The sequence below is a fragment of the Phaethon lepturus genome, unplaced genomic scaffold, assembly GCF_000687285.1.
Source record: "Phaethon lepturus isolate BGI_N335 unplaced genomic scaffold, ASM68728v1 Scaffold57931, whole genome shotgun sequence".
In the NCBI taxonomy this organism is placed as follows: Eukaryota; Metazoa; Chordata; class Aves; order Phaethontiformes; family Phaethontidae; genus Phaethon; species Phaethon lepturus.
Window position 1 is genome coordinate 1 of NW_010516689.1, and position 10,823 is coordinate 10,823.

Consider the following 10,823-nt stretch of genomic DNA (forward strand, 5'->3'; position numbering starts at 1 on the left):
TCCAGGAACCTCCCAGACTGTTTCCTCTCTTGTTATACTTCCAGCAGATGTCAGATGTGTTTTTCAACTTCGTAGAAACAAGGATTAATCACGGACAGAAAGGGTTTTGGTTGGACGGAAGAGGTTCAATTTGCCCTTATAAAATCCATTTTACCTCTTTTATCAGAAGATTCTCTCAAAATAAAAGAAATTTTAAAAGTAGAAACTAGAGCTTGCCAGAAGAGAAGAGCTATCTTTCATGTAAAACGGAGTGGAAACACTGTTGTGGCCATGAAGACCAACTGATACTGTAAGAAAAAGTGGGCAGTCTTTTTTGGCATGTGTTTCTTTGTGACCTGAAGAAATTTCAGGAAAGACACACATGTATGCCACTGATAGCAAAAGACCAACTTATGTCAGTTTAGAAACTTCTAGAAATATGCAGGAGAAAGGCTTTCTATTTAGAAACTTAATGGTGTTCGAGATACTAGGTTTTTTAGACAATGCATTCTTCTTGGATTTTTGTTTTTACTGGTACATGAAAATTTAGTTGCTTAAGATCACTCTTCTGTTTTTCTTTTTAAAGAAAAAATAATGTATATTTTGTAAATTTTTATTATTTGTCCTTTTTTACTTATGATTTTCTTTTTATTTAAAAAATTCCATAGGAGTCTTTAAATAAATGATAACCATTTTAGTTAAAATAGAAGTGTAGGGCTTAGAAGGGAGCTACCAAGATCATGTAGTCTTTCATTTCCCTCAACCAAATCCTTCAGCCTTTCATTGTATATCATGTTTTCTGAAACAATTATCATTCTTGCTACCCTTTCTGACTTCTCCCCAATTTGGCTGCATTCTTGTTAGAGTGCACTTTGCTGAAACAAGCAAAGTACTTCAACTCAGGCCCTGCGAAAAGGAAATTTCCCTATCTTGAAACAACAGCTGATTCAGTTTGTGATTAGCTATAATTCTTAGTCCTTTACTTCTGGACTGCTGCTTATATAATAATTTTTCATTTTGTATTCATGCTTTTGACTTCTCCTTACCACTTGTGGTGTATTACACTTTTTTAATTCCATTATGTTGATTTTAAACCTTTACTCCTACTCTTCAAAATCCTTCCACAGCCTAATCCTATCCTCATTTCAAGCCTTTCCAGTTTAGTGTCATCTGTACATTTCGTCAAGGTATTCTCTGTTGGAGTTTTGAGACTCCTTTCTGGTTTGGCAGTGAATCACCAATAACAATACTATGTTATATTTGAACTGTGGGAGCAGGAGAGTTTCCCAGTCTAGGTACCTCTTATTTCCATGTCTTGACTATTTGTCAGAAGGAGACCTGGGCTCATGTGTCCCGGCTGGCTCTCAGAGAAACGGTAGGCATGTGGATAGGCAGTGCCTCCCAGCTTGGACAGCCAGGAACTGCAAGGGAAGGCAGGAGCAAGTGTGGAGTGCATCTGCCTCTAAGCCGAGACGCAACTTCTGAGAGCACTTTTGTATTTGATGAGGCGCTTAGCCTATAAAGATTTCATCTAGATTAATTTTTCTCATTTGTTTCTGATCTTGGTATATAGGGTGGTATGAAAAACATTAAAACAAATCCACATAGGTTGTTTTTCATTACTTTCTTATCTGCTATTGTCCTGTAGGTTGATTGACTGATAATTAGTTTTATTTCCTTTCCAGAAATCCAAGTTAGGCACACTGGTTACATGCATATAGAAAAGCCTTTGCTGAGAAAGTCAAATGATTAATTTCTTTTGTTTCTAACTTCATCTCTCCAGCACTAATAACGCACGCTTGCAAACCTGTATGCTCTACCTTTTCCTGACCACACACAGTGCACAGATTGGCCTGGCTCACACGGCCTCGAAGGGTAGGTTCCAAACAGATCTGAGCCTGCAAATTTCTGCTGTTACTCTGCCCATCTCATCCTCTTCAACATCCTCTTCAAAGATACTTAGTACCAGCAGAGAAAAATAACCAACCTAATTATACTCCATAACTTTGCTGATCTGTTAGCTGACTCCATCTCTTTAGGCATGAATATCACAGTAATGTTTTAAAAAGCTTCTAAAATACAAACTGTGCAGAAAAGCCACACTGTTTTTATGTAAAATTGTCAGTGATGTTTAATAAAAAAAATTGGGTTTGGATATCTTGGGATGCTTTTATTAAAATTGGCTTACTTAAAAACATTCAGCGAGCTATTTTCAGTAACCTATTGTCCTGCACCTATATGGTGCAGAAATGGTTATGACCAAAAAGCTTGGACCTTGAAGCTGGAGAAGAGGCACACCACAGAATAAGAGGTGGAGCCTTCTTGGAAAGATGAAGATGCTTTAACATTAGATGGAACTGAGGAAACAACAAATTTCTGGCTGTGAACTGGTTGTTCATCAGTACATTTTTAGACAGCAGAACAGTCAAATCAATCATTTCTGTTAAGACCTGGTATTGTCTGGCACTTCTGAAGTAACTCATTAATCTAACTCAAACACATGTTAATTTGTAATTTTTTTTAAAGATATAACTTGCCTTGTAATTTGCACAGACACCTGTAAAATTGTAATAGTTTGCAGCCTTTCCTCAGCACTGGTTTAGTGACTGGAGAGTTGTGTTTTACTCAAGTGTGACTCTGCTGTACAATGTATAAAGCTTGAATTCAGCCATTTCCTTGTTTATCAGAGAAAAGCAACAGTGATGAATAATTAACTTGAAGTATTATTATATGGCATAAATTTTGATAAAACTGATCTCACTGTGTTTGTTTCTTTGTGTCCAGGAGACCATGGAGCTACAGGAGAAAAAGGATTACGTGGGGAATATGGAGAACCAGGAATTCCAGGGAAAGATGGTGAACCTGGTACTCCAGGACATCCAGGTATGTCTGAAGCTAGCAACAGAGAGACTGTTCATCAGGTATTTTAAACCACAAGAACTAATGGGACTCCTAATTTCTCTGCTGTTTGTAGGACCAAAAGGTGATCAGGGTCCCCCAGGGTACCCAGGGGATCCAGGAATTCCAGGACAAAAAGGATCAGTTGGTGAAATGGGTTTGCCAGGTACTGATTGCTGGGAATTTCTTGTTGTTTTCCTCAAGTTAATATAGAACATTATGAGAGACCTGTATGGAATATTCATTGGTATACATCTACTAAACGGTTGCACTGTTTGCAGTGTCTGAACTTTAGGGTTTTGGGACATTGCTTTCTCAATCCTACTGTGATATACAAATAATAGGATGGTTTCCTAAGTTTCTACATGCAAATTCTTTAGCTGGATGTATAGGATTTGTGTATTTGTTACAGACAGGCAGTTTTTCAAGTGATACCTGTTTGTCTGTCTGTCTCTGCCTCTGCTAGTGTGTGAACTGCATTAAGCTTCTTGTGTGTTTTCCCCTTTTCTAAAAAGTTTGGTGAGTTGCTGTGTACTGCATGTTAATTTACAAACTGTAGTGGTCTGGGAAGAATGTTGCTGTGGAGGGGATTGGTAAAGAATAGGACGGAGAAGAACCTATATCTCAACACAGAAATGTTGTCTCCATTCAGATGGCCTTGTGCCTGGCATATTTAGGAAATCAAAGGTGAAAGACTGGAAATAGTAAATGGGGACAGAAAAATTTGCTACAGCAGACTCCCTTTGTCACTGTGGTCCTGTTAGAAATTATTCAAATCAACATAAAATTTTATTCAGATCATATTTTTAGCAAGAGCTCTGTTTACTCTGAATCCCAGATTACGACCTTCGCTTATGACGAGAGCTTATCTTCCCATTAAAAGCCCCATTTAGAGGGTGAATCTCAAAAGTTAATTTACTAGCTATTTTAGTGAGTTACATTGCTTTTCTAGCTGTGAATAGCTAAGGCAACACTGAAAAATCATTGTCAACACTGCTAGGGTACCACTAGTTATGATATACACATTTTTCCTTTTCTCTTACTAGGAACACCTGGAGAAAAGGGTCTGCCTGGAGTACCAGGTTCACCAGGCACGCCAGGGTTCCCTGGGCAAAAAGGTGAAAAAGGAGACAAAGGAGCACCAGGTTTTCCTGGAATTGGCTTTCCAGGGTCTCCTGGTGAGAAGGTATTTACACCCACAAGGATTTAACTGTCTGTCTCTACCAAGTAGCTGATCTGTAAAAGATGCTGTTGGCCTTTAAGCTATTTTGTTATATTTTCTATTATGCTCGTTTAAATACCTGATGAGAAACTTGAAAGGTGTGCATATGCACAGGTTTAGATGCATTCTGTTTGATGGGACCATTATCTCTAGGGCTCTTATATATTCTGTCTCTGCAGAATAGGCTAATTTACAGTGCTAGAAAGGTGGTGGAGGGGAAGAACTTTTAAAAATACTAAGTAAATAAAGTGAAAAAGGCTTCTTAAAAATGGAGCAAATAATAGCACTGAAATAGTATTTCTATGCTTTTACAGAGCTACTGTGAAGCTGAAAAAAACTATAAAATGCTCAGATATTACTGAAATGAGAACTCTATTAATACTGTCTGTAAAGTTAATTTAATCTCTAATAGTATTCTAATAGGATTCTCATTTGTTTCACATTCCTTTTCCTAGCTATACAATGACAGTAATCATGAATTTATAAGTAAAAACTGTAAAAATAAAACTTACTAATCTGGTAGCAAACTTGCTGAAGAGTTAAAAAAAAGATTTTTTTTTTAAGATGATTAAGTGTAATAAGTAAGTTAAGAAGCTAATTTGGAAAAGAATTTGTAAAAACCATCATAAAAATGCATAGAAAAGTACTCATTTTCATATGTAGGTATTAAGCAATTGCTAGAAAAGTCAATGATTCTGCTAGTGGAATTTAATGCCAAATGTAATCCTAAATTACTTTGTTTCTAAATGGAAAAAGAAGGAAATTTTTTATAGATTTGATGGATAAGCGGGATGACATCTACTATTGCAAACAGAAAAAACTGTTTCAGAATTAATGTGTGAATTTTATAATGTATGCTGCTTCTTCCAGGGAGAACCAGGAAGAACGGGTAGTCCAGGTTTATCTGGAGATAAGGGTGAAAAGGGCAGTGCAGGAATTCCTGGAATGCCGGGTGCCCCAGGTCCCAAAGGATCCCCTGGCATGGCAGGATTTCCAGGCAAGTGTTTATGCTTTAATAGAACAGAAATTGCAGTGAAAAGTTAATGTTAAACTTATACCAAATATCCCGCATTGTAAACCCATGTTGTCTTCCTTTCTTCAGGAAGCCCTGGCCCCCACGGAGAAAAGGGTGAAAAAGGACTTCCTGGCTTAAGTGGCATTCCAGGTTTAAAAGGAGAACCAGGTAGAAAAGAAATATAAACCACCAAATCCTACTTAAAGTATTGTTCACCTCCAGGTAGTGGCTAAAACAAATACTGTGGCATTCTACATTTGTTTTGGCTCAGCTATTTCCCGGTACATTTGTTCATTTCATAAGCAAAAAGAGGCAGTGCTGTTTCCCAGGTAAATCTGAGTCAGTGTGGTGTAGGAATAATACTCCTTTTGCACTGTTTGTGGAAAAGATTTTTACCATGGCTGTAGCCATTAGTTCTGTTGTTTCTGTGTTCATTTAAAAACAATACAAGTTGATCCAAGGGCCCAAACCTGAATCACCCCATTAGTGTCATTACATGGATGTTAAAGAGGAAATAGAGTAGGGAGGAGAGTAAGTCCATTGCTAATATGAGTATAACAACATTTTGAACTTGGAACCTTGTGTTTTTAGTTTACTGGCTGCAGGACACATTATTTCATTGGTCAATGGGCTGTGCTATTCACAGGTCTTTGCTGGAGTTCCTGCACCCTAAACTCAGTGAGATTCATGATAATTAGCTATGTCAAAATCTGTAATACTTGAGCCCTGTCTCACACTGGTTTAATTCAGAAGTAACCTCAGAGAAAAGTCACACTGAAGTCATCATGCAGTAACTGCTTGGTCTCTGTGGGAACAGAAGAATAAGTTGAGCTTTTCTTTAGAGGAAAAAAAAATGTGTAAAAAAAGAAGTCTGATGATTCCTAGGTAAAATGAAAATGGCAATGATTTTTCAGGTGAACCTGGTGTTCCGGGTCCTGCTGGTTCCATAGGACAGAAGGGTGAACCAGGTTATGATGGGATTCCAGGTGCAGCTGGTGCAAAGGGTGAACAAGGTACTGTGACTGTCATGTTAAGTTTATGGGATATGAAAATGCACAGAGTCAGGCTACACAAGAGTAGAGGCTTGTGCTGGGTTTGAGGTCTTTGGATGGAACCTTAGAAAATACAATTAGTATGGTGTCTTGCAAACTAGTGACTATCATCCATCATTATAACACTGCTCGTTTAGATGAGCAACTGTGTTTAATCAGTGTAATCTTGAAAGCATTTCTTTCACAAAAGCTGGCAATACTTCAAAGAACTGGCATGTTTTGGAATTAATTTCTGTCTGCAACCTAGCTGTGAAATAACGGAGCAGGCTTGCCTTTTCTTAGGGTAGGGTTTTCAGTCATAGAGGACCTATTGTGCTAGATACAATAACAATACATAACAAAGACAATCTCTGCCCTGAAGAAATTTTGCATAAACCGTTTATTTAGGTTTTATATTTGCTTAGTAGAGTTTGGTTCACTATAGGTTAAATTTAAGTACTGTCCTGTCTTCTAATTTTCTGTTGCTGTATATTACAGGTATTCCAGGTAGAGGACTTCCAGGATTTCCTGGTGCAAAGGGAGATAAAGGTAAAACACTGCTTTAAACACGCAGCAAACCTTCTTCCCAACATACTATAAACATAATTCTGTAATTCAGACATACTTTCTACTTCATTCTTTTACATGCTATACCTTTTCAGAGCAGGCAGAAACTCTGAGAGGCTCAAATACTAATTTCTGTTACAGTGGCAGCATCTTGGACATGAGTTAGATATGCCCTAAAATAGGTAATTATTCATAGTGTGGAATTTACTGCAAGCTGTGCTGTGATGAGGTAATGTAAATAACTCCTGTATTTGTGTGCTGTGCTTTTGACTCCAAGTATTTCTGTTTTCCTACTAATTTTGCAAGAATCAAAGTCTAGGGAGGCTCTGTGCACCAGACAACTGAAGATAGTAGTTTCATGGCCAGGATACCACAGTAGTTTTTTTACCTGAATCTGTTGTGCAGCCCACATGCAGTTTTATTCATTGCTAAAACAGCTATTCTCTGTAACTCAGTAGAGCATGTCTAAGCTATGCACAGGAGCATGGTGCAGAGATGCAAAAAGATAGCAGAAACCTGATGAGATCTTACTGAAAATTGTTATTACCTGGACTCAGGATTTATTAGCTTGGGTACAGGCACATACCTATCACTATTTCAAGACCACTCGTGGTCTTCGCAAAGTGTGTCACTACACTGTGCTGTGAGAACAGCTTGATTGGCTTGAGACAGTGCTTGTTCAAGGTGTCTGTAATGCACCATGCTCCATTTTATGAAATAAGTATGACGTAGATACTAGACTGCAATAGATACAGTATTGAAGAAATACCAAACTGCTGCTGATAAAGGAAATTGTGTACAATTAAAGGATTTTAAATTTTAAACATGCAGAAAACAAAAAAGATTCAATTAGTCCATCTATGAAATTAACATGACATGGCAGATTTTGAAGAATTTATGTAGCTTGAAATATCACTCATTCATTCTATAAATACAGCACACTTGTGTGGACAATCAAAAGTTATCAAAAGATAAACCAAAATTGTAGAATATCTTTTATTTACCATCCCAGAGTAATTAACAGTCACTAATTGCTGAGAAAGCCCTAATATTAGAGAACTTATTTTAATAAGCAAATTTTCTAATCGTGGCTCAGTAAGACATGTAGAATACCAGATTATGAGAGCACTTTTCGTACTTTACCCATCCCTCTCATTTTGTCAGCACAGCTCATTTAAAAATATCTGGTTTAGAGTAAACCAGGGATAGTGTTCTTTATACATTTTATTTATCTTATTATTGTACTTATACCAGCTAATCTATATTCTTTTTGCTCAGTCATGATCTAAAATTCGACTGAATTGCAAATGTTAACTATTTGTACAAGCCTGAAAGTAAGTACTTTAAGTGTCTAAATCTAGATCTTAGTTAAAAAATAGTAAATTCCCTTTTTGTCCAGGAGCAAGTCCTTTTGTGCTTAGTCAAGCAAAACATCCATTACTCAGCTATGGCAATAATAATTGTAATGGAGAAAGGGCTTGGGGGCTTTATATTCCTTGTGGAAGGACTGATAGAGAGATGCTGAATGTTCATCTATTTTTAGAGTGAATCAAAATAGCCCTGTGATCAGTTTAGCAAAGAAAAGACATGTCAGTCAAACTACTCTTTTCCTCATACTTTGTGTCATAATGTGGGGAATAATACAGTTTTCCATTTTTAGTTTTGCATTTTTGTACAAATGTATAAAGGCAAGGTCAATATTTTCTTAAGGAATAAAGCTTACTATGAGTAGATAATAAGGCAGAAGGTTTCAGGGATTATGATCCTTTCTCTAATCACGTTTTGGGGATTGTTTCAAATCTTAGGTGCGAAAGGTGACGTGGGTTTTCCAGGATCCCCAGGAAGCCCGGGGATCCCAGGCCTGAAAGGAGAACCAGGATATGCTGGTCCACCAGGCCCTAAGGGCAGCCAAGGTCTTCCTGGACTACCAGGAAGTGCAACTGAGGGCCCTAAAGGAGACAGAGGACCCCAAGGCCAACCTGGCCTTCCAGGTAATTCTTTTAGTATTTGCTGTTAATCAAAGCTCACCTAATAAATTAATAATATAACCAATATTGAATATCCTTGTTTATCCTCTTCTCACAGATCAGAGAAAAGCTCCCCGTCATAGGCAGTTTGGCATATGTCCTAGCACGGGCTGATTTTATGTCTTCAGACAGTTGGTTTTGTCCAGAAAAAACTTTCGGACATTGAGAAGTTTGCCTCCCATTCCAATGTTTCGCCCTGGACTTTATTTACTGTTTTGAGGCAGCCGTGGCTGTATGTTCCTATGTCCAGGAGTGTTAATGTGTTTAAAAATGGCCCAGCGTGGCCTTACCTTGGCAGTGGCCCTGTGCTACAGGTTAAGGAGGAGAGTAGAGCTGAGCTGCAATATCTCTCCAGCGTGTTCATACCTGAGAACATACCATCTCTTTGTTCTGCACATATAGAAAACTCTCCACTGCTTTCCATCAGCCACAGACTGATAAATGATAGATGTCCAGTCAGACGGGGAGTTGTATGGACCTCCCTGCAACAAATTCTCCTACTTATTTTCCTAAAATGTTGTCATGGTAATTACTTTGTTTCTGCCCATCTGTAGATTGAGCCAGCTCATCCTTCATCATGTACTGCTCTGAACAAATTTTGCCACTAAATACTCTCTTCTTCTGGTTTGTAGGTTTACCAGGTCCAACAGGGCCACCAGGACCCCCAGGTCTGAAGGGGGCCAAAGGAGAGCAAGGGAGCAATGGCTGGCCTGGGACTCCTGGAGGGCCGGGAGTCAAAGGTGATCCAGGTTTCCAGGGACTGCCAGTAAGTTACTTTCAGTACACTCCACATTTGCTGAAAGCTGGTTCTTGTAATTAATGGTTATATTAATCATAGATGTTTCTTGTTCAAAATAATGATACTTTATGCTCAAAGTGCCTTTGGACTCACTGCTGACGATGTAAAGTCCGTTTGAAAACATTTCAATTCTTGCCTTTTAAAGGCTGCCTACCAGTAAGCCCCAGTGAGCTAATGAACTTACTAGGAATTATGGATAGTGAGTGGTAACATACAACACTCAGAATATAATTTACAGTGTATTAACAGTACAGGATGGCTGCAGCACATGCATAAATCCTGCAAATGCATTAGTAGTTAATTTTAAAGGTTGCATATTTCACGATAAATTGCCTCCTGAAAATACCTGAACTGTTTGGGTTTGTTATGAAACCTTTCAAATAAAGTGCACTTTCAGTACTGGCAGTGATGAAATATAGCTGCTGATTTAGAAATAAACAGGCAATGCTATTAATACGTTGTTGTAATATATTATTCATTTTCCCTGATCTAAAACAGTCCCTTTTCTGTATATTAGGGAGAATGAAGTAGAATAGGACAGTCACCCAGAATAGTTGGTCTTCTATACTCTTTCTCTCAGAGTGTCTGCTGCCTTTTTCCAAACTGAAAAATAGGCTCTATAGTTTAACTTTTCATTTCCTCTTTCCTATTGAGAAAATAATAATAATAAAATTTATGGAAGAAGCAATAAGAAAGTAGATAGGTATGACTCAAAAATTCCTAGTGTACAAAGGAAGGAAGGTCAGGAATAAGGTTCTGATGTGAAAAGCAGGATACCAATACTGAATTTAAAAGGCCCACATTATTCTTGATAATGCAAAGATCTACTGCATCCTTTTCTGCATCCAAGAGTCTCTTCACAGAGACATTAAAGATTTGCTTCAGTGCTCTGACACTAGATCTTGGCTATGCCTTTTTATCTTTGAGACCATACCATACCAGCTTTGAAGGTAGTAAATTTCAAAATACATTCCATGATATTTTCCCTATTTTAAGAATTTGTAGTACTTCTGCAGAGAGCTAAATTTCTATACCCCAGGAAATTCTAAAGCTTTTCACAGGCTGATATTCCAGTCCGTTAAACAATCCTGCATACTATGACTAGGTGACTGAAGGAAACCAGGGAACCTTACTTCGTTAATACCTCCCTTACCACTCCAATGGCAGCATTTCTTTTGTTTATCTTTGGAAGTCTCAGAGTTGACATCCATTTCTGAGCTAGTCATCTCTTCTCCCTTTACAGTCAGTGGAAAGAATTAGATCACAGAATCACAGAATCACTAAG

General features: G+C 37.9%; 1 protein-coding gene across 1 annotated transcript; it reads left to right on the forward strand.

Moving 5' to 3' along the window:
* Positions 1-2,763: 2,763 nt before the first annotated feature.
* Positions 2,764-9,505, forward strand: LOC104627764 (collagen alpha-1(IV) chain-like; the record flags this gene model as incomplete). Its single annotated transcript, XM_010296131.1, has 9 exons — positions 2,764-2,862; positions 2,954-3,043; positions 3,924-4,063; positions 4,970-5,100; positions 5,206-5,282; positions 6,029-6,127; positions 6,644-6,694; positions 8,518-8,703; positions 9,372-9,505. Coding segments are annotated over 9 exons (1,007 nt in total), but the record flags the coding sequence as incomplete, so codon positions are not given.
* Positions 9,506-10,823: the final 1,318 nt, after the last annotated feature.